This window comes from Cupressus sempervirens, chromosome 7, assembly GCF_028749045.1.
Source record: "Cupressus sempervirens isolate cs-2001-9-10 chromosome 7, ASM2874904v1, whole genome shotgun sequence".
Taxonomy (NCBI): Eukaryota; Viridiplantae; Streptophyta; class Pinopsida; order Cupressales; family Cupressaceae; genus Cupressus; species Cupressus sempervirens.
Genome location: NC_143124.1, coordinates 901,415,009 through 901,440,445, shown reverse-complemented (window position 1 = coordinate 901,440,445; position 25,437 = coordinate 901,415,009). Strand labels below are relative to the sequence as shown.

Sequence of the window (25,437 nt, the reverse complement as noted above, 5' to 3'; positions counted from 1 at the left end):
AAAGAAGGATTCTCTAGATGACATTCATTTGATGATTGTCATGATAGACACCATAGGAGAGCTGGAGCTCAAGGTTGCAGAGTTGGTCAATGAAATGGTGCCTTGATCGGCATTCCTGGTTTTTTGTCTTGCCCCTGGCTTTCAGTGGTTTATGCTTGCCTATTCCTCTTTGTGGCTGTTTTTCTTTGGTTTGGTTCTGAAGACTTGTTATGGCCTATTGTTATTTGTTGTTATGTAACTAGCTCTGAACTTTTTGTTGTCTTTTGTTGTTAATTGGTGGGTTTCAGGCACCCCTTTAAAACATGTTATACTTAATAAAAAACACTAAGGTATGTCTCATTTTTAAAAATGTTTGTTGCAAAAGGGTTTTCCATGAGCATATTGAGAAAACTTAGGGACTAGGTTCTCATATTTGGAATCTTGAAAACACGTTGAGAAAAACATAAGGACCAAACTCGACTCTTCCCATGAAGGTTATGTTTCTTTACCCTTAGAATTCATGCATGTCCTTCACAATCTATTGCTTTGATTACCAGGCAAATTATTTCAATATTTTTTGGCATCGTTAATTAGGTCGCATCAACTATGGGACAATGTGCCACACAATATCTAAAAGAATGTTCTATAAACTCCACCTATGTGCTCTCGTAGTGGTGTGTTTGAAGGTTTTATGTTCAAGGAACATCATTGAGAGAGGTTTATGAAAGAGTCTACTTATTGTAAATTATGACCTGTAACGCCCCGCTCAGGACCCAAGAGAAATTAACTTAATATGTTACAATGTTTACTGAACTATTTCATGTTTAAAGTCTAAACAATATCAAAGTAACAATGCAGAAGTAATATACACATGCAGATCAATTAAGCATACACACATACAATACATATTTTATTCAAGGGTTCCTTCATAGCGAGTTATGTTTAAAAGGTTTATATTAATTAGTTCAAGTCTCAAGTATAATGTCATGATCACAAGGAAATAATAGATGCCTCGTCTCATAAGCAAATGCATAATCACAACTAATACAATACTTCTAATGATTAACATCCACTACACATGTCGTAGGGTATACGAAAATAGATACAAGAACATCAAAATACAAGATACATGATAACATATATATGCATCAATTGAATATAAGTCTCGAAGATATGAATAAAACTGATAATGGTACAACTACATCAACGTACATCCAACATAGAATTCCTCTTTGGGTTTGGCTACCGAACCTCCCCCTTCACTTTTGGCTGGATTCAATCTTGGAGATTGTGGGGGAGGCCTTTGGGGATTTCTTGATGGTTGATGCAGCTTCCTCCAACATTTATAGGACAATGTATGCCCACATCCTGGTGGAGATTGATGTCTCTAAGGGGCTTTTAAAAAAGATAAAGTTGGCTTCTCCTCTTGGGTCTTGGATTCAACTTCTTGATTATGAGGGTATCCCCTTTAGATGTAGGAAATTTCATATGACTGGCCATCTAGCAGCACATTATTCCTCTGACAATGTTTGTTCGAAGAAATCACCTTCTTGGTGGTTGGGGGTTTCAGATGATCACTATACGGTTTAGACAGTGTCCATAGTGGTAGATGAGTTGGACCGCTCTTCTCTTGCTGACTCGGATGAGGTTCCGATTGTTGTCTCTGGTGATTTGAACATTCTCCCTTCGACTACTGACACTTCTCTTGTTGAAGGCTCTTCTCCTACTGTTGACTCTGTCGATTCATTTGTTGTTTCTTTGGCAAATTTGTGTCAGAAGGTTGATGTTGGCCCTTTTTTTGTTCTCATAAGTCGGGACCAAAATGTAAATCTTGATGGACTTTGGTTTCTTGGGTTGTTTTCCCTCTCGTAAGGAACTTGGGTGTGTCCCTCTAGTTTGTCAGGTGGTTTTCCACAATTGTATTATGGTCCTCATTGTTAAATCTTTCTTCTCCCTTTGTACAAGGTTTCAGGTCCTTTCAAACCTTGTTTTTACTTAATCAAAACATGCATCCAACATCTGTCAAACTAAGAGGGACCCAAATGTAAGAAGACACTACCTCTCGACCGCGTGGTCATCTAGTCAAGCTTCTAGTCCCACCGTGCAAGGAAGATAATGAACGATCCACATACTAGGTCAACATACATATACCAAGTAAAAATCGAGTATTATCAATAATCAATCAATAGACAAAATCAATGAAAGATATCCACTTCAAGTCAAAAGTCACATGTGAAAGTATAATAACTAATCAAACATCGACAACCACCCATGAAAGTAAATCATTAGCAATATATACAACCAACAAATAAAATGCCACCAAAGGCAAATACAAAATTTGCAGAGAAGATTGAGGCTACATATTAGGGAGTGTCATCACATGGTTGAACTACTTGAGTTACCCTGGAATTGATCTCTCATTACACCCTAGACCCTCAAGCATTGAGTTACCATGGACTGGTCACTCTGGACCTTGTACCCTCAACGTGACACATGCGGAACCAAAATACCCTCTCATGAAAACAAGGAAAACCAATCATCCTTGTCACTAGATATCATCTAATTCTCATCCTTAGCTTACACAAGCACTCAAGGCATGGACAAGACAATATCTCTAATATCTTTTTAGTGTGTTTACCCATAATGATCAGACTCGGTCCCTTAACAGTCAACCCGACAAATAATTTGGCTCTCCCAACCCAAGTTAAACATAAATGTACCTCAAAGCAAATCTCATTAATGCAACTCTCAATTAAAACACAAGGCCCATCATAATATCCGGAACAGATAAACATAGTAGCAGAAATCACAAAAGGCATTTGGTGTATGTCCTATTTGGCCAACTAAACAACTCACAGGAAAAACCATCACAAAAAGACAATATGTGACTTCAAGTAAAACACCAACAAGAAAAAAACATAGATATTTAAATCACATAATTTTTTTTTTTTTTTAAATCTTTTATTTTTCCAAAATCTAGTTCGGACAATAAAATGTATTTTAAGCATCATATAAGACATGTTTTCAAGATCACATAGTGCCTCTAGGACTAGATATCCATATTCTATTTTCAGCCACATTCCCCAATTTCAAATCTAATAATATAAATATTCAGAATCCTATTTGAATTTTAATAATATCTAAACACAATTATCTCAAATATAAAACTTTCCATTAAAAAAAGAAAGATGTTAAATTTTAATAGAAACTAAGCTAAATTTAGACAACCATAATATAACTATATTATAAACTAATTATAATTACTCACTAACTATATACTAAAATATCTAATACTTTAAAAGATTTAATAAATATATTAAAAATATTACATATTAAAATTTTAATATTTAAAAAAAATTAAATTAAACTTAAAATTTAAAACAAATATATATATTTTAAAAGGAACCCCAAGTGGGACCCATGCGGGTCATAGCACCGAAGGGCTCCCTGCGGCCTTCCGTAAAAGGGAAGGCAACTTGTCTTGCAGCCGTGGTTTGCTAACAACATAGGTGAGTTGCTTGTCAGTGTTAAGGAAGGTAGGGTGGGCGAAGGGGGTCATGGCCTGACCTCCCAAAAATAAAATTTGGTTTTTTTTTTTTTTTTTTTTTTTAAATTATAATTTTTTTTTTTTTTAAATATATATATTTTTATTGGTTTTTGCTATGATACCCATATGGGCGAGCTTCTCCCAACAAACCCTTTTTTTAATAAGTCGAGAGGAATTTAAACAAGTCATAGATTCAATCTAGTAATTTTTCCATCAAAGCCTATTCGACTAGTTTAATTTCTTACAAAAATTTCCTTTTGTCGAGAATCAAATAGGATCTTCAATTCGTTGCATAGATCCAAGCTTAATAAAATAAAATGACAAGCAAATTTCAAGTACCCAGAAGACAAGAAGCATACTGATCTTTTCAATGAAATATACTATTACTAATTTCAAACCCTACCTCACGCTAGTGATAACAATATGACAACCTGGTGAAACCCTTGTTAAAACGAAGCCCTTCAAGTTACCAAAACAAATCCTTTTGCTCCAAATCCAAAAATTGCTCCCAAAAAACCTGTGTGAAATAATGATCCAAAAATCTCTAATAACCTCTAAAATAAAATGACAAGCAAATTTCAAGTACCCAAAAGACAATAAGCATATTGATCTTTTCAATGAAATATACTATTACAAATTTCAAACCCTACCTCACGGTGGCGCTAACAATCTGACAACCTAGTGAAACCCTTGTTAAAATGAAGCCCTTCAAGTTACCAAAACAAATCCTTTTGCTCCAAATCCAAAAATTGCTCCCAAAAAACTTGTGTGAAATAATGATCCAAAAACTTCTAATAACCTCTAATATAGAACTCTAACTCTTTTTTAAAAAAATGTATTCTAAAAAAACTCTAAAATATTATTATTTTATTTATCTTTTCATACATTTTTACTCTTTGATTAAAAATATTCCTCTATTTAATATTCTTATTTTATTTTATTTATCTTTTCATGTATATTTACTCACTCTTTGATTAAATATATTCCATCTATTTTTATTTCCCACTCTATAATTTAATGCAAGCCTTTTAAAGCAATTATTTATTATTTTAATCAACAAAGATAATTAAAGTGCATTCTTTAAATGCAACTCCAATTAAATCAATATTTAATATTTAGAATCTTCTAATTTAATTTTCTGTATTATGACTTTAAATTAAATCTTTTTATTTAGGTAAATATTTCAATAATTTCAACAAATGAAATATTGTCTTATTTTTGTGTGTGTGTGTGTGAAATTAAATAATATTTAATAATTCAAATATACAATTATCCACAATTCATAGATAAGCATTCTACCAAGCAAATCACAAGGTCAAACCACATGAAATGCACAAGGAAAATCCAACCAAAGCAAAAATCAAACAACATATGCACAGAAAAATTCACGGGTTTAAAAATGGTAGAGAATCAATTATGAATCTTCCTTGCAGGACAAGTATTTAGGCTATGGCTAAGATTGGACCTGATTGTTATCTTCTCATTCTTACCATTGAGTTATTGCAATAGGGTACACTCATCATGACAATTCAAAGAAGTTGATGCCCGATACCCGCATTCTACATAAAAGACAAGCATGTACATGTGCATATATATCTAAATTAAACAGGAAACGACAAGAAGTGGTACATCGTGTAGATCTCGATTTGCAAGTGAATACGACTCCCTCTGTTAACCACATGAGACATGTCAAACTAGAAAAGTAAAACAGACATGTACATCATATACATGCAAGTATGGGGTACGTACTATAATAAATCACAAGTAAAATCATCGAATGCTCAGATATAACATTGCATTACTATGAATATAAAATAATCATCATTTGGATACCTATCATATGACATCATCGTGCGAGCAATCAATTTAGTAACTCAGAATCATTAAAGCATCATTAATGTGGAAGTAATCATAATCATCAAATAACATGTGAAATATAATCAACTACGTAATTCATCACTTATATATATGTAATCCAAGTTACGAAACAATATCATATATCTATAAATCAAATATCTCTAAAACTAACAAATGCATGAAATAAGCCTAAAAGAGTTTGGCAACCCAAACAAAGAAGCAACATATAGGTGGGCATTACATGACCTTTGAAGATCATTCATAAAAGCATTTGTGGACCTCTGAGGAAGCCATCTTTATATGGATCGGGCCACTATACTAGTTTAAATAATGACTTTTTCATATTTCTATTTATTATTAGCATCAAGCAAAAGGATGGATCTTTCCTCAAGTTTAAGGTACTCAAAGTGTGCATTGAGAACCAATATGAATGATAAATCAAGTCTCCTTTTGGATCAAGGGAGTAAGTCATTAGTAAATAATTTCAAACATATCTATGGATTATTTCATCTTAATGGTGCTATGTATATACTTCCATAAGTCAAAGGGATTTTATATAAAACTTTAGGATTCTCCTTCAAAAGGGGGTGCTCCATAATAATCTCAACGACCTAACTCACTAGTCAAGTACAAGGTGGGATGTTGGCATTTGTAATCTAATCTAAGGACCTAACGTATTTTAGGTTAGCTTCCTTATTTAGTTTGGCTTCCCTTGGATGAGTACTTTTACACATGCAAACATATTATTTTGTCATCGAGTATTTAGTTTTATAAGGTGCATGCTATTGCTTATGAGTACCATCATATGCTTTCTTCTCCTTCTTCACATTGTTATTGTCTTGTTAGACCTTAGTCTCTTTCATCTTAAGGGTGTGTATGTTCTAATTTCTCTACACAATTTTTAGTACTGCATATTCCTTCACATGATTAGGCATGGTGTGATGTTTTGTAGCTTTACTTGGATAAGTTTAATTATGATAATGACTCTCTCTCTCTCTCTCTCTCTCTCTCTCTCTCTCTCTCTCTCTCTCTCACACACACAGAGGGGAGGCTGTAGTTGGAAAAAACATGCCAAAAAGATAGCAGTGCTGAAAAAAAGTCAAAGACTTTGTGGAACAATGATCATGTTTGAGACCATGTTGTCTTCAGTGCAGGTTGGACAAGGGCTATATATACATATATATATATAACACTGTTTATACAATATGCAAATGAAGAGATAATACAACATCAATAAAAACCTAAGTTGACAAAGACAACAACATATAGAGCAACAACATGTACTAATATTCATGTGTGTGCTCGAAGGTAACAGCGAGTTGATTCGTTCAAGGATGTAGTGCTGATAAGTATAACATAGTCATAAGACAACGGATTCAGTAATGCAAAACTTTACATACTTTATTGGATAAGAAGTTCGGGTAAATTGCAAATAGTAGATATCATGAACAAGTTGAAGGTGGAGTTGTAGTGTGAGAATATACCACATATCGTGTGCCTGGGAAGCATCTACAACTTTATTTTTGTGAATGTTTAAGACTTCCAACTTATTTATGATATTGAGTAGAATCTAGGATAAGTTTGAAGCAACAACCGGGAGGGGTAAATGATAAGTTTCAAAGTGGATTGAAGTCTATAACCTCATGATTGGAGGAAGACATAAACTAACACACAAGAAATATATATCGTTACTCAAATTCTCCTCTGCAATGCCTCCAATTCCTTGTGGTGTTTCAGATGTTGAGATAGTTCGATGTGTATGGATAGTAAGGTGACATGTCACCGATGTTGGATTTAATGCTTATACTTGTACTCTTAATTTTGTTGGGATGCAAAGCACTTTTCAAGAAGGTTGTGATGTTGGACAATGTGAGAAAAATTACCTAGCTCGTGGCCTTCTCCTTGCATTGGAACACTACAAGAGATATAAATATAGAGAAAAACATTTAAGATGGAAGAAACAACCTATATTTACGGGTCCAACCAATAGATTGAAACATATGTTACATTCAGAGAGTAGGTCTACCACGTGGGAAAGGAGGGTACAAACCCCTGACATATTGCCCACCACTAATTGAGGAAATCATTTCATTCGAACATGGAGAAACCTATCATTAAACTGGTTGAGGTGACGTATATTAACAACAGTCCCCATGTATAATACTGATAAGATGAAGAGACTTGGATTATAGGGAAATAAGAGAGGAGAGAAACCAATGATTACAAGGAGGTTGAAAGGCATCAAAACACCTAAGGAGTATTCAGCCATCATCGAAGCAAGATAGGAGTTGAAATATCGAACCAACAATCAAGAGATATTAGGCAAAAAAATTCCTTCAAATTCACATAGTGAACAACGACTGCTAAGGAATATAAAAGTGTTATAGTGTCTAAAGTCAACAAAGCAAAGAAACAAGAAACATAGAGCATGATCCTGTAGAGTATTACATGAGTTTCTCACCAGATGGGTTAAATAAATTTAATGGCAAAAGAGATATGGATATTATGTACTACAGATGATAATTATGGGAGGTAAAAGAATTCATAGCAGAGACTATAATACATGGATTTACATTGACCATCACTCAATTAATACTTCAATTAGAAAGAGAATAATGATGAGCATAACATGAGAACACATCATTCATGACAATGTCGTGGACTAGAGATTTCAGCTTAATTCAGAATTGAGCTAACAGAAGAAGGCATCTAAAGGGCATTATTGTTCGATTACATGAGATAAGTATTCCTCTTGAGTACTATTTTCGATTACTACTAATATAGAAAATCTAACATTGAATAAGAATGTTATCTTGAATAGAATAATTATGTTATTATAAAAGGAATAATATTGCACTATTATGATTATTACTAATATCTGATTATTCTTAATGATATTATTGAGTATTATAATAATCTCTTTCTTATTTGTATTTCTATACGCACTATAAGAGTTATGTGCCTTGATCTTTTCCTCCGAGAATGTTATTGTAGGAAGAGGGAGATTGATATTTCATTAGAGGCAATCTTGAAAGAGAGGGAGTAGATAATGGATATAGTTTAGTAAACCTTTAGTGATCTCAATCATATTGATTCAGAGAGAGTAAACCATGTTGAGATAGATTATCTAATGATCAATAAATTGTAGCAGTCAACATGATTGTGATTCGTGAATATACCTCTTGACTATATGATTTTAATGGGCCTACCCCGTGTGTATATCATGAGGAAGTGACAACTTCCAAATGATCATCACTTGTATTTGCAAAAGTTATTGAAATGTGACAATCTTACAATAACTTAGTTTTCTATTATGATGGATATCTTATGATGTCTATATAGATCATGATAGATTATACTTTGCATGGTGGATGTTTATATGGTAAGTATTATGAGAATGTGTGTACACATACCTTTTTTTTTTTAAAATGGTACATGATGAATATTATGCAAATTGACGTTCTAGAGGGCCATTACACAGAGTACATGGGGAATATCATGCAACTTGATGTTCTAGAGGCCATTACTCATAGTACTTGGTGAATATCTTACATCTCAACAATCTGGAAGGCTACTACTCAAAGAGTATTTGGTGAATATCATTGATATTCTAAGAGACCAATACTCATGATATCAAATGTGATATCAAACATTTTTGAGTAATTGGTGACTATCATGTATTCTAGGAGACCGATACTCATGATATCAAACATTTTTGAGTGACTGTTGAATATCATATATTCTGGGAGACCAATACTCATGATATTGGATGTGATATCAAAACTTTTTGAGTACTTCATGAAATATCAAATGTCGATAGTTTGGGAGACCAATACTCATTATATTAGATGTGTATCGAACTTTATTTGAGTACTCGATGAATATTGAATGTCAATATTGAGGAAGACCAATACTCATAATATCAGATGTGATATCAAACCTTATTGAATAATTGGTGAATATCATATGTTGATATTCTGAAAGACCAATACTCATGATATCAAAATGTTGAATATCCTCTGATCAGATATATTCTTATATTACATTGAGGCAATATATGGTCATGTGTTTATCCTCCCTAGCTGAGAGGGAGTGTTAATGTTTTGTAGCTTTACTTGGATATATATATATATATATATAAGAGTTTAATTAAGATAATGAACAGACATCCCATGAAGGGACATGTCTATTCTCTCACTGTCTTATAAATATAAGGGGAGGCTGCAGATGGAAAACACATACCAAATACATGGCAATACTTAGTACACTTGTAGCAATTCCGAAAATCCAACACCTGCTACCAAGAAAGCAAGATTGTGTAACCTTCGTATATCAAATGAATAATAAAAGTGAATTGGGAGAAAATTGAATCATATCTCAAAGTACATCATGAGTTGCCTTGATGGGAAGGCATGTGTACCGATTAAGGTCACAAGCTTGAATTGAAAGTGTAGTAGAGTCATATGGCTAATTGAACAATATATGCTAAAAGGAAAAATAAAAATAAAAAAGAAAAGCCTTGCAGAATGCTACCATAATTATGGTTTCATACACTAAATTGGTCTCTCTTATTAATGAACTAAAAAAATACCTAGATATTTTACTTGAACAAATAATGATAAACAAACAAACCTGCACAAGTGATCAAGGTCTATGTCATGTAAGTGGAAGCATTTACATCTACACTGCAAAACAAACCATGGAAACAACAAAAAAGTAGGCATACCATACCTCACATTATCCTCTAAAACTTACAGCTATAAATTAGAAAATGTCCACTGCTAATTTGGTTGAGGAACCTGAAAAGACTAGCCTCCGATTCATATGCTCTCATCAGTTAAGGTGCCCTAAAGCTCCACAGTCACCCTGACCTCTCAAATTAAAAGTAAATATGAAAGAATGAACAAGAACAAATACAATGTACTCATATTTTAATATTTAAGAATCTATAGGTTCAGAAGCGAACTCCCTTCCTTGACAAGAACGAAAAGTCCACCACCATCTCCTCTTGATATTCGCAAATCCTCATCTAGATATGTAGTCAGTAACCAAGATTGAGCCCCATCTCTCCTGATAGGAATTTTCAGTGGGGACTGTCCTGATATTATCTGGGATATCCTTGTTACAGCTTCTTGAAAAGGATAAAGAGATCCTTGAAGAGAATTCAAATTTATCTTCTGTCCAAACAACTCAATGTTCTCGGGAATATCCAGTTTGCTCGTAATTTCAGGTGGAGGGATTATTCCTTCCTCAAACTTCACCTGTAAGAGAAGCATGTAATCATTTACTCAAAATATAATGTCATCCCATGACATGTGCATTGGATTATTAATTTAGGTCAACGGCACCTACCTGTATTCGCTTGGGACTACGGACTTCAAAGGATGCCAAAGCACGTACAGAGAAAGTGGCAAATGGCCCAATATAAGAAGCAGAATTCTCAACAGTGAATTTGTCTGTATTGATTGATTGGCATATTTTCCCAATCCTTACGAAAGGCAGCCTACCTGCTGCTATTAAAGGTAATAGCTCTGAAAGTGATGTATAACTGAAAATCGACACCAAAAAAATATGTTGTTAAAACATTTTAAAGATATCGTAATAACGAAGTGATAGGTAAAGTGCAAGTCTCATGTTAAAGACAAAATATTAGTTTTTTTAATGGAAAAGACAATGAGAACGTTGTTCATTGTAGCTCTTTTAAATACATTTGTCTATCCACTACTGCTTCACTCCAAATGAACAGTTACCATTCTTATTTTGATAATATGAGCATTATAAATTGACTGATTAAAGTGCCATCTTATCTTTGTGGAAAATGTAGGAATATATCAACAATCGTAGTTTAATTCAGTTTGTTGGAAATTGCAAACTATAGATCAACAAGCCCAGATTAAACATAATTATTAAGCCTATGAGAATGTGAAGAGACTAATGGCTCTTTACAAAAAATTGCTATCTACTATTTTCAATTAGAAAAATAACATTATCAGTCCAAACAAGCGTCCATCTTATTCCACGAACAGACCTAAAATGTCATCCTATATTTGTGGTATTTTTGAGAGCGAATAATTTTCAATATGACCATTGGTTGGAACATGAGTAGACGCAATCAGATTAGGATACTGAAACTGCTATAATGCACTGTTAGGATTTGGATTGCTGTATAACGTTTGTCAAACCTGATTATGCATAAATAGAGACCAACTATAGTATGGTGAAAAGAATAATTTTAGATTCTGGCCTATAATTTAGCCATATTTACCATTTAGCAAAACAGAACTTCATAGGTCAATAAATACCAAACTGATAATAAGACAGCATTCCTATATCCATTCTTTACACAAATGGTGTTGCCTCTGTTCCACCAAAAAATACTAGCTGTAATTTCTTGTTATAAAGACTAGCATTCTTCCTAACATTAACATCAAACAACTCTTATCGCTTCAGAGGTGCGCAACCAACCATGCTGGCAATTTAAGGAATAAAAACCACAACTTGTTTACGCTTAACCAATTACATTGCAACATTGACGAATACAAACTCATGCTGATTTATAATAAAATTTTCAAATTTTATATATTATAATTTATTTTGGCCACCATCCCTAAATTTGGAAAACAATTGCCATCTCTGAAACCTGTCCCCACATTCCAAGACTCCATTAAACACTGTTACTTTGTTGCAAATCCATGCAAATTAGAGAGAGAGCAGGGAGGTGTAGGAGGGGAAGAGAGAGACTAACAAGAATACGGGTATGGACAGACACAAATAACAAAGTGAAAAGACAATAAACAAATCCATGGAATGACTGGCAGCCACAAGGAATCAACGGAAGTTAGATGGTGATTACTTATAACTTTATAAGCAATTGCTTAATCCTCTTTCTCAAAAAAACTAGACTTTGGATACCATACAATGTACATGTCTTTGGATCTAGAGATTTCCAAGAGTCTGATTCTCCCAAAGTTCTGACAGTGGAAATTGGCTTGCAGAGAAATGAACCATCACTTCATTGGACATCATCTTCAAAGCTGAACATTATAATATGTAAAATTATATAATTTCCATCCTATACACTTGGTTTGGTCATTTCTTGGAGAGCTAAATGCTTTTCGAATGGTCTACTTTGTTATCTCTTTTGTAGTGATGTCAGCTGCCAAGATAAAATACACACTAAGGGCCCATTTGGTGAGCGGAATAGGAATATGTATTCTGGAATAGAACGTATTCCTGTTCTCCGTTTGGTTCAGCCAATATTTGATGGGAATTCACGGACCCGAAAATTTATGTTTTCTAAAATAAAATAAAATGGAATAGGAATACGTATTCCAATAACACCTATTTGGGTGGAATTGCAAAACCCCATTTTTGGGCCAAAATTGGAATAAGTATTCCTATTTTACTTCGTATTGCAATCCCGTTTTGGTGCATCCAAACAAGGAATTCAAAATTTTTGGAATACGTATTCCAGAATATGTATTCCTATTCCACTCACCAAACGGGCCCTAAGTGTGTATACTCCATTGAAAAAATACCATTCAAATGTTCTTCGCTTAAAAAGTGAAATAATAAACACATATCTTCTTTTCCACTAGTTTAAGCGACTTGAATATTTGCCTCGTTTAATTCATTTTCTTTTCCATTTTATCTAAGTATGCCATAACTAAATCCATCTGCATTTCTGCAACTGATACTAAAACCCTTCCAAATATGACCAAAATATCATATCTGTACTTTTCTTTACTTCTTCCCTTTTTCTCATTCTTACAATGGATATTTTTATCAGAACTCTCCCCCATAATTTTTTTTGGGAAGCTTAAAAACACATAAAAATACTAGCCCTAAGAAGATCTGTCTACACACCAAGTACACTACTCAATGTCCACGGGATAAGGCTTTGCATACAGGCATCAACACACGCCTCTTAAACAAACAGGATTTGATGTTGGTATCACAAGATCTTAGAACTCCTGCATTCAGAAATCTTTCTGTCTTTGATGTTTTTCCTTCAAATACTAGTCTGATGTCCCTCCTCCACTTTCTCCCTTTGAAAAAAGGAGCACAAAGCGATTATATCATAAGTTTTTACACTGCATTTAACTGACCATGATTTTTTTCTTTGGACTCTTAACTCTCAGTTGGGAACAGTCTTTTGGAGTCCTGATTGCATGTCCAAACAATACAAAGCAACACCAAAGATACAATCATTTATTTTACCCCATGGATAAATAGGAATGCATTCAAATCAACATTATTTTAAGACAAACTGATATATCCTCCCAAGCAGAGTAATCATAGCCTTTGTAGTCATCAAGAGGAGGGAATCAAAGAGTACTGCATGTTGAAATGTTTAGTCTAGTGTGAGACCAGAGTAAGAAAATACTGTCTACCCAAAAAAAATTATGAAACCCGTCTAATTTAGTATTCTTATCAAAGATACCCAACTCTTTCTCTCCAGAAAGTAATTTTAGTGACCTAGTTAGCATCATTTCATTTTTCCTTCAAACAGCCTCAACACGGGAAGTATCAAGCATCATGTGAATGTGACCAACATGGATGCAAATAGCAAGAGACGTATTGTAAGGAACCTCGGGTTTCTTTAAAATAACTGATTAATTTCTTTCAGACTCTGACTGTACTTAAAAACTCACATTACAGCAATAGGCTCCACTAACAAAACAATTTCAGTTCACAAACAGCAGAAGAAATCAGTCACCAACAGAACAGATAATTCAGATTCGATGCACAAGTGATCACAAACAGAGAGTAGCGGAGTATATTCCATTTTAGCTGTCAGCTTAAAAGATGGCTGGGAAAGAATGCTAAGTCTGGCTGCAATATCCCTCTCAACCTTCAAACGCAGACCCAGCCTAACAATACTAATTGCTCAGGTCACAAACCAAATAGCAGATGGTTACACCCAATTTCGCATGGATTATCCATGTAATGTTTTGCACCAGTCAGTTGCAATTAAACTCCAGCACCTCTTGATAGATCACATAATATAACTGATAATACATTGACAATCATCAAGCATTGAAGGAATAATGTGCAGTATGACTTCTGTCTATTGCCAGAAGAACACAAGTCATAGGGGATACCCAAACAAACAGCTTTCTCTGAATCACAAACTTGTCTCAGTTATGCAACATGTGCTTTATGGCCCGACAGATGCTCAACCAGCAGGGAAATGTTCTTCACAAATCACTAAGCACCCTCCCTACTACTGGCATGATCTCCTTATAAACAGCTTTCTCGTATGGGAGACACACAGAAAGGTGGGATTTGAGGCTTCAGCTGTGCACAGTGAGCCACTGGTCACTGCGTCCAGGAAGGAATATATCACCACCCAAAATGACTGCTTTTTGTCTTCTCCACCTTTGTCTATCCACAAATTTGAAGGTAAACAAGTATTCAAGGTTACTTATGCTGTGCTATGGAATTCGTAAGTATTCAAATCACCATGCACCCTCCCTACTACTGGTAAGATCACCTAATCACATAAGCAGCTTGATGGTGTCGGAGACACACAGCAAGGTGGAATTTGAGGCCTCAGCTGTGCACAACGAGCTGCTGATCACTGCATCCAGGAAGGAATATATTGCCACCCAAAAGACTACTGCTTGTCTTCTTCTGCCCTTGTCTCTGCAGCTAAATGAGTAGTCAAGGTCACTTCTGCTGTGCTATGGAATTTGTAAGTACATAGTATAAGAGTATCACCCTACCCGTGAGTTGTCTTCCAGGGGTTTCGTCCCTTTACACACAAGGTCACTAAAATATGCCTTTTTAAAATTCAAATGTTTCATAAGCCTTCAGAAAGCAAAACTGCCATATATATACATTATCATACCCCAGTCCACAAGAAGTTAGCCTGAAGGAAAAAGAGGTTGACCAAGAAGGCATGCTAAAGAGGGAAATCAAATACAAATTTTTTAAAAATATATTATTTTATTAATTTCAATCGTGTTTAAAAACAACTTTATTAAAGAAGTTGGGCTGACCCAGCTTATAGTGGGATCATCACAGTCTCCCGTCCTAAGATTGCTTCCATCCTGTAGAACCAAATTCTTCCACTTGACCAAATACTTCGGAATAACTTTTCCCTCACATCCAAAATGGCTTAAGGTTTAATAATCAACTTTCCTTCATCATCAAGTGGTGGCAGCTCAAGTGTAGGGGTGACATGCTCGCCCAGAGCTTTCTTATGACATGAGACATGGAAATAGTATGTCTTTTTCTGTTGGCTAGAAGTTCCAACTTATGGTGGGATTGTGATAGTCTCCTGTCCTAAGATTGCTTCTATCTTCTAGGAGAGAATTCTTCCACTTAACCAAATATTCCGGAATAATTTTCCCTCACATCCAAAATGGCTTAAGCTTTAATAATCAACTTTCCTTTGTCATCAAGTGGCGGCAGCTCAAGTGAATGGGTGACATGCTAGCCCGAGACATGGATATAGTGTCTTTTTCTGTTGGCTAGAAGTTTCAACTCATATACGACCTTGACAATCCTCTTCAACACCTTGAAGGGCCCATGAAACCATGGTTTCAATTTCTCAGCTCTGCTGCCTTTGAGGAAAGACTGCCTAGAAGGCTGCAATCTCAAAAACACCATGTCTACAATCTCTAAAACCCTCTGTTCTGTGTCAGTCAGCATACATCTGCTGGTTTTGGGCCTGCTGCAAATTCTACTCGAGAGTATTCAGAATGTCTGTACTTTGCTCCACCAGATCCCTTGCTCTGGAACTCTACTATCTGGAAGAATGGAGTTTAGGAATAAAGTAGCATCATACCCGTAAAGTGCTTTGAAAGGAGTCACACCAATTGACGTGTTTTGTGGTGTTGTAGAAATATTCTCCAAGGTGCAGCCACTTAATCCATGTTGATTGCTGCCCCTTAACATAGTTCTTCAAATAGCCTTCTATTCATTCGTTCACAATTTCAGTTTGCAGGTGATAGGGAGTGCTTAGGGTTAAATTTTTTCCTGTCAAACGAAAGAGTTCTTGCCAAAACAAGCTGATAAACCTGTTGTCCATGTTCTTGGGCAGCTCAGTAGTATCTCCAAAAAACAGATCAGTAGCTTGTGGAGCCTTGTACTCTGAAGAAATTGCATGAAAATGAGCATATTTGGTGGTCTATCACCAATTATATAGATACAATCCTCACCTTGCACTGTTGGCAACCTTATAATGATACCCATGGAGATGCTCTCCCATTTCTGATTTAGAATGGGTGACGACTGCTACAATCTGGCTAGAAAAGCATGCTCTGTTTTGTGTTGTTGCCATACCAAACACTCTCTAAAATGCAACAACACGTTATTTTTTAGCTCTTTCCATGAAAAACATTCCCTCTCTTTCTTGCATGCCTTGCAGAAGCCTGTGTGACCAGTGAGTGGTGTGTCATGACTGCCCTCAAAAAAATTCTCTTCACCTTGGATTCTAGTAAAAACATAGAATCCAGAAAACAATTTATTTTACAAATGGTTTGTGGAAATCTGATAATGTTAAATTCTCTTTGCCTTGGATTCTAGTAAAAGATACACCTAATCCTTCAAGAGCATGGGCTCATCAACCACCTTGAACCTGTCGTCTTGCAACTTACCATGCAAACTGTCCATAGAAACTATAGTCTTAGCAGATTTGGCTATTATGACAGACCTCCTCCAATCAGCAGATATATTTGTTATTGAGCAAAAATAAGGCTTCCTTGAGACTGCATTAGCCACCACATTATTCTTTCTATTCACACACTCAATGTCAAAACCTAAGTTGCCGGTTCGGATTCTGGTTCGTATGCGGTTTGATATTCGGGTTCGACATTCGCTCAAATTAATTTTGGACTGGGTTCGGTTCATTTTGGATTCGTTAATATAAGAATTTTAAAATATATATATATATATTATACTATGCAGACTAACTGTATTTTGAACATAATTCACATTTTCTATTTATTTCTCTCTGCTTGATACCCTTGTTGCAAGGTATCATAGTATAAACAAATAAATTATAATAGTAATAAATAAAATACATAATATAATGTTTTAATTACACATTAGTAAATATTAATAAACTTAATATAATATCATAGCAAAAGATTACATTTAATAAATCGAGCAGATTGAGTCTCTCTTTTTCTTGAAACCAAGGCCCTCTAGGAATGATGAGTCTGCAAAGTCACTGGGCCAGAATCCTTAGTCATGTGATCCTCGGGTAATCTTGTAGACAGCTTGGCCTGGCCACTCTTAAGTAGCCCCCACCCAACTCCATAGACGGAACTCTCGGGAGCACCGCTTGGTCGTGATTCTAACGCTTAGCCGGATTATATTGGATTCTAACGACTGCCTCATTCTGGTTTCTATCTCCAAATAGGTTGTCAAGATAACAAGAGATGCTCATGATCAGAAACAAAACACAGCAGGGATAAGACATAATCATTTGAAAGTCAACAGCGTCACTGGTCATTCGCTACAGGTTCGAAGTTTTTTGTCCTCATCCACTGAAAAATTGCCACAAAGTTGTACAAGGTCCTTTCTAGCGAATGATGCTCGAATTCAGCACATCGCATGCGAATTTGCATCGAATTTGAATATGGTGCAAATCGACTCCCAAATTTGGGGTTGGCGGGATGAATACAGTATCTTAGGTCGAAACCAAAGGTTTGAAGTTTACTTACCCATTTTTGTTGTCTGCATTAAAATCCTTCTGATTGAGAGAGAACTTCAAGCTGTTATGATCAGTTTTGACCACAAATTTTCCACAAACCAAGTATTGTCAAAACTTGACTAGTGTGTGCATGATGACCAAGATCTCTTTATCATAAATAGAGAAACTCCTCTTTGTTTCCTTGAGTTCGCTACTCTCAAATGCTATGGGGTGTCTATTTTGCAACAAGATTGCTCCAATACTCTCTCTCTCAAAGCATCACATTGTAAAACAAAAAGAAGTGAGAAATCCAAAACACGTAAAACAAAGCATGAACTCATTACCTCCTTAAGTTTATAAAAAGTTTGTTTTGTTGCTAAACAAGAAGAGATAATCCCTTCCTCTTCAAATTGATCAATGGAGCTGCAAGTTGTGAGAAACTTTTCACAAACCTCCTATAGTAGCCGCAAAGTCCCACAAATCCCCTCAAATGTGTCAAATTCCTTGGTCTAGGCCAATTATGTATTGCCTTGATCTTATCCTCATCCACACTAACCCCTTGGTAACTAATCTTGATTCTGAAATATAGGATTTCTATGAACCCAAACTCACATTTGCATAGCTTGGCATAGAAGAATGTTGCTTAAGTATGCCAAACACCTCATCTACATGCTTCAAATGGTCCTCCTAGGTCTCATTGTCTATCAAAATGTCATGAAAGAAAACTAATACAAAATTTACTCAATTGTAGAATTAATACTTGATTCATGCATGACTAGAAAGTGGTGGGTGCATTGGTCAATCTAAATGGCATGACCAAGAACTCATAATGCCCACAGTGACATCTAAAGGTTGCTTATAGTACATCCTCATTTCTAATCCTTATCCAACAGTACCCGGCTCGTAGATTGGTTTTGGGAAGTAAATTGATCCATGAAGCTCATCAATCAATTCATTGATCCTAGGCATGGGATAGTGGCTTTTATTGTCCTTTTGCCAAGGGCTTTATAATCAATGCACATCCTCATTCCCATGTTATTTCATAGCCAAAACCTGAGATGAAGCAAATGAGTTGGAACTATGCCTTACATGTCCCACATCAAGTAGCTCCTTAATTGTCTTTTCAATCTCCTCCTTGTATCTCCTAGGATGACAATATGGAGTCGTAATGATTGGCTTTTCTCCCTCCTCAAGCTGAATCACATGCTAGAAGCCTATATCAGGTTGTAGACCACAAGGAATGCCATTGAAGACCTTACTATGTTTGTACAAAATGGATTAAATATCAACTTGGTAGGATCTCCAAGCCTTGGAGGGAATAATATTTATAATCAAACACTCCAGTTGCCCATGCCACTTGATCTTTATGAAAAACATTCTCCATCCTCTTGGCATAAACTATCATGAGTTCCCCACTAGAAAGGACATGAAGAATTACCTCCTTCTCATTAGATTTGAATTTCCACTCCAGAGTTTGATAATTGGGTTTATATTTGCTAAGCAAGTACAACAATTACACTACTAAGATCAACTCTATATCACTAATGCCAATAAACATAGAAATCATCTCATGTCTTGTATTTTCCTAAAGTCAACTCCATTTGCTGAATCCTTTGATTGTAGGGAAGAGTGCACCTGATTGCCATTGTAACAATAAACCCTTCAAAATATTTTGTCCGCAATCCCATCTTAGTCACTAGCCCCTCATCAATGAAATTGTGAGTGGCTCCACCATCAATACAAATTGTCACCCTATGTCCTTGAAAAAAAACTCTAATATGGAAAGCATGGTATCTAGGTACTTTAATAGCAGTACAAGTGTACCTCTAGATGCTCTTCTCCTTGGTCATCATGCTCAAGCTCATCCACATCTATCTCAAGCTTAGTCTTGTAATCCTTTGCGTCCTCATCAAAGACCCTTTGAATATAGAGTATATGTCCCTTTCCCAAACACCTATGTCCTGGTTGCCATGACTCTCTACTTGTGAAAGATATCTTTTTCCTCTAGAGTACATTTCTTTGGCGCCTCAACTTGGTTTGGCTTGGGGAGGAAAGCCTTTGGAGGCATGCTCTTTGAGGTGACATTTTTGGCACCATAGGAAGTGCTTTCTTGGAATAGAATATGTCCTTAGCCATTGAAACCTAAAAGTTTAGAGCTCTCCTAGTGGCTTCTTTCAATGAACTTGGATCAAATGCATTACCAATCCTTTGAGAGTTTAAATTCACCCTCTATGAAAAGGACTACAAGCCTCCTTTTTGTCATGTTTGGAACCATTACTAGAGTCTCTAAAATTCTTTGACGGAGTTTTCCACTATGTCCTCTTGCTTCAGCTATGCTGGCTCTCTGAAATGAATCTCCAGATTGCCCCTATCAAACCTCTTTGTCAATCTTTGGCTGAAGTCTCCTAAAGCAGTGGTGGAATCATGCCCTTGGGTCACCGTGCCATGATATTACCTTTTATGAGCTGCACTCTCGAGATGCAAGGTGGCTACCTTGACAGTCTCTTCTTCAAACATTGGATTCAAAGAGAATTAGTGTCCAATTTCTTCAAATAAAAAATCTTGTTGTACAGCTATTGGATCCATCAAAGGAAGGAATGGCATTCTTCCCTCAAAAGTGTTGAAAGTCCTTTCGGAGCTGGCGATTGTTCCTTCTCCTATTATTCTATAAAGGACATGTCTCTCTGTATGGCAGCACTTAAGGCACTGTTTAACCATGAAGTCTTGTCATGTCATCTCCCTCATTGGGTGGCTCTTTTTCCATAGGTGCTACCCATTCCTTTTCCAGAAATTTGGCTCTAGAGGCTCTTGGATTGGGATTAGCTAAGCCCCTGTCACCAACAGAGCTGCTCCCTTCGATACCATTTGAATAGGTCTACCAACGCTCAATTGTCGGTTCAGTCCTCTAAAGAGTTGGACAATTTCAAAGCAGTGTGTCCATCATGTTAGACTGAATCTCCTTGCTCCCTTGATGAATCCTTGAGAGTTGTCTTCATCTTTGTCACCCATGGAAACCTTTTTTTAACAAAAAAATTGATCTCTTTCAGGCAGAAACTAATTAAAATCTCACATTACAGCAATAGCCTTCATGAAAAAAACAATTTCAGCTAATGCAAACTGCAGAAGAAATAAATCACAGAAGAATACTACAAATGATCGTACAACATGTACAGTTGCATCAATCTCTTTGTTTTTATATTGTTGTTAATAATGTGCACATATAAACCTGGCACCACAAAACTTAACGAAGTAGTTTCTTTGTTCAAGGATATCTAATTCTTAATATGGTCCTCTTAGGTGGTGTGAACCATACTTCATCCTTACCAGCACAACTTAAATTGAGATGCAAAATGACTCATATGATACAAGTAGTCCCACATTCATGACTTTTGGATTACTTTTTTCCATTTCATAAATCATCCTTTACTAGGTTGGATGCCTAAAACCATGGACAATCATTAGTTTGGACCCTAATTCCAGATTCAATGTATCCTTGCCCCCATCTAGTTGCAGCCTGTGTGGTAGGCTTTGAAAACACCTGCTGACTCACCAATAAGTCACCACACTTTTGCTTTGATTCTCTATGGATTGTATTCTGCACTTTCACAGTGATCCACCATGCAGTTCCATTGAGAAGTATAGCAAGATATGTCTTTTTGCAAGTTGTTTCCTATTTTGAGGGTTAAGATGTAAAAACAATTTATATGCATCGTCTTGCAACTCTTTAACTAAATCAATTGCTGTCCTCAAATTGCATGGATAGCTTATCAAATTCCTGCACAAAAATTCCAAAATCGTAAACCGCCATATATGCATGATAACACTTGCTCCTACTAGAGTCTCAAAACAGAAATAGCAAGATGTATCCAAAGACTGCAAACAAAATTTGACAACTTCGACCAATCTTACAATCCATCATAGTGTCAATAGCCATTGACTATCAGGTAGTTTATAACAGTACAACTCTTAATCTCAAGGATCTCACCAAATTGTTAGTCTGCGAAGTTATGAATGTTGTTGGAATCAGTGGAGGTCTCCAGCATCATTCCCTTCGTCCTCGAGGTCTGATATTGGGTGATTCCTAACTAAGCAACAAAGATGACAGTTGGGAATTCTTGTTATTCTTGGTCCTGGACATGTGTTTTCCTCTTCTTTTTTATGCTTCTTCATCTTCATTCTCAGTTAATCCTTATGATCTTAATTTGCTAGCTCAATCATATGAACTCTGCCAAGAGCATTGCACTTGTTTTCCTCAGAAAGTTTTTTTTTACAGCAAAAAAGTTCCCTTTTTTTATGGTAAATCAGGAATGGTAGCAGGGCTTACTATCCTGATTTGTGATTACCCATAGTAGAAGCAAGAGAACAATATGATTTTTCTTCACTTCTTAGCTCTCCCTTGGTGTTGAATTAATTTTGTGGCCCCACTCTAAGGTGATTGCTAGCAACAACTACAGTCTCAAGAAAAGCCAGCCTCAAACCCTTAGCTTGCCCCCTCATAAACTCTTTTAATTCATCAATGTACATATTAACGAAGCCATAGGAGGAAATATCAAATGTGTTTCACAACGAGATGGCTTGGCAGAGTTCAGAATTCCCTTGAATAAGCCATGATCACTAGGTGCATGTTCTTGAGGGCCAGGAAATAATTCATCAGGATGTAATTCTCAAAGGTATGATGGAATGCAGTAAAGAATTGGTCTCAAGTGATTACTTTGACTGATTTCCCTCTTCCTTAGCAGCCTCAGCCCATCATCAATCCACAAATTCCTTTTTTTGAATCCCTGACAGGGTTCCACCTTTCAGTTGACTATAAGAACAACTTGCCCATCCAAGCTTTCAGCCTAATAACTTTGCTACGGCCATCAAACCTACAGATGAGAAATCTTTTCCACAACCCTCTAAATTATGTTGTCCTCATCCTATATCTCTCACAGACCAATTAAACTTTTTCCATCAGTTCTATTAAAGTCACCATAAAAGGGTTTTAACCCATGATCAAAGGGTTCCAACCCTCCTTCTCCACTCCAAGTTCCTGTCAACAAGCGTATTCCCTAGTCCTAACTCCCACTTGTCTTCTGTCCGTTGTCACAATCAAAGCCAGGTTTAAGAAATAAGTTATTCTATACAGTCTCTTAATGCAGTCAAGGGGACATCTACAACTTCTTCCATTGATGTAGCATTTCTGATTTCCGGATATCTTCTCTATGAACTAATGTGAAAGCATTGTCAATGTCTACATTTCTATTTTCATTAGTATAACCCACAGTGACCACTGGCTTCCAAACTAATAGTGACGAAAGCTTGACGTTACATTTCCTCATGCTAAAAAGACATGGGATTCAGCAATTGAAATTTACCAAAAGAAACAAGAACAACAAGGTTTAAAGAAGTATAGTGATATTTGTTGCAATCCCTCACCTTCTGTGTTTTTCTCAATAAATATTTTAGACTCGTGGGAGACATATAAATGGCCATTAATGTGGAACAAATACTTCAATAAGGGATACACAAGACTAGTTTGATGAAGCTTGTAATTTTTGGAACATTCATCGTGTACATGTAGACATGTACATAGTTATACGTGTTCATGTATGTCCTTGTTGTGAAAACAATACATGAATATCATTATGCATATGTTAGGCATTGATACGACATACGAAGAGAACACGGAAAAGGAACTTACACTAAAACCCAATTTCCCTGCAGCAGCGAGGGTGCTTCAGTTGGAGCAGGAGTCGGATTCTGAGCTTCAAGCTGGGAAATCAACTCCCCGATTTCTGCCCTAACCTGACCGCTAACTGTAAGGCCATACTCCGTCCCATAGAAAGAGTCCACCAAGCATTGTTTAAGCTCTGTAAGCTTGGTATCTGTAGAAATTGAAGGTACAGTATCAGGGATCTTGTCAGTTCCTGAACCGCCCCATTCATCGTCATCAGACATTGAAGGTGGGTCTGCATCAGGCAGCCTTGTTTGTGCAGAAAGCTCATCTGGATCTGCTTTATCCCCCCATTCATCAACATAGACGCCCCCAGGAGCAGTATCCTTTTGTTCTACATAATCATTTTGCGAGGCTGTTGTGTTTGTTTTGAGTTCATTCCCCCTATCATCCTCGCTGAGGTTAACGGTCATTTTGGAATCGCTTCCCCACTCATCCTCATTAAGAGTGGGAGGAGTGATATCACCTGCTTGGTTAATTGGTGGTATGCTGTCATCACCATCGTTCAGGGCAGAGGGTATTATCGAGGACAATGAAGTCCTCTTAAAAATACTGATAACTGGGCTCCGGAAGATGTCTTTTGAGGTGGAAAATGTGGACAGAGTATTTGAGATTGCATGACAATGAAATGAGTAGCAGGGTACGATCTTAGGCAGGGAGAATAGAGCAGGGTTATTGGAGTTGTGAACTAGGAAGAATGATTTTGCCGTGTACAACGCCATTGCCATTGCCGCCTCAAATTACTAATAAAATCCAACGATAATATAGTCTTCTGCATCTTTCGTGGGCATCTCACTCTCCACATGTTTTATGACTGATTTGGCGAAATGTCGGTTTAAATGTCTTCGACTCATACATTAGGATGTAAATTTACTTATCGTTTAATTAATTTGAAAAGTATTAATTAAAAATATTATATTAGATTTGGATTTTTTATTTATTAGATAATATTTTAATTTAGGACGTGCATCGTCATTTTGATTTAGAAGATTCTTTTGTTTGAATAAATTTAAAAAAGCTCATAGACTTTAATTTTTAATAAAATTGATTTGTTGGATTAATGTTACTAGTATTTTTATAATTTTATAAGGTAGATTTTATGAGAAGTTGACATGCATAGGGATAATGCTGATATTTTTTCAATTAAGACTTATGGATTGAAAGGTACCTATTTTAGAAAGGTATATTTTTGAGAAGTTGTAATGTAGGTTTAGCTATTCTAATTATATTTGTTCTTTATTTGACATATACAATATTAAGTTTAAAATACAAATACATACATTAGTTGCCCAAGTTCATATATAATTTAACAAAGCATGATATTCTTAGTTTGTTAACTTCAAATCTAGTATTGGAAATCAAGTCAATCATTTGTCACTATCTTAAATTAGTCTCATCTTCATCAACATCGAGATATTATTTGTTTATGCTATTTCATTATTATTAGTTCAATTTTAAAATGTGTGTGTCTAGAGTGAACTCTCATATCTAGGTTAATTATTAGATTATTTATATATTTAGTTTTAATACTTATATATTTATATGGTGTTGTTACATTTTTGTACAATATTACATTTTATGAGTGATTATATATAAGAACCTTGTGATTGTGATCAAAATGACTATTAATTTTCATATCATATACTTCTTACTTATAGATGTATCTTAAAATCAATCCTAAAATATACTTTT

The 25,437-nt window shown here is 35.7% G+C and overlaps 1 protein-coding gene across 1 annotated transcript; it reads right to left on the bottom strand.

The window, feature by feature from the left end:
* Positions 1 to 10,085: 10,085 nt before the first annotated feature.
* Positions 10,086 to 24,482, bottom strand: LOC149550410 (putative plastid-lipid-associated protein 2, chloroplastic). Its single transcript, XM_089793426.1, has 3 exons — positions 23,713 to 24,482; positions 10,736 to 10,931; positions 10,086 to 10,644 (listed from the first exon to the last, which is right to left on the bottom strand). Exons 1-3 carry the CDS (start codon positions 24,471 to 24,473, stop codon positions 10,330 to 10,332), a joined length of 1,272 nt encoding a protein of 423 aa, XP_089649552.1. The 5' UTR covers positions 24,474 to 24,482; the 3' UTR covers positions 10,086 to 10,329.
* Between the last annotated feature and the right edge of the window lie 955 nt (positions 24,483 to 25,437).

Excerpts from the sequence above, each read along its gene's own strand:
- LOC149550410 (XM_089793426.1), bottom strand. The coding sequence starts at position 24,473 with ATGGCAATGGCGTTGTACACGGCAAAATCATTCTTCCTAGTTCACAAC. Across the intron at positions 10,932-23,712 it reads CAGGGAAATTGGGTTTTAGT|TTATACATCACTTTCAGAGC; the intron begins GTAAGTTCCTTT and ends GTCGATTTTCAG. Across the intron at positions 10,645-10,735 it reads GTAGTCCCAAGCGAATACAG|GTGAAGTTTGAGGAAGGAAT; the intron begins GTAGGTGCCGTT and ends CTTCTCTTACAG.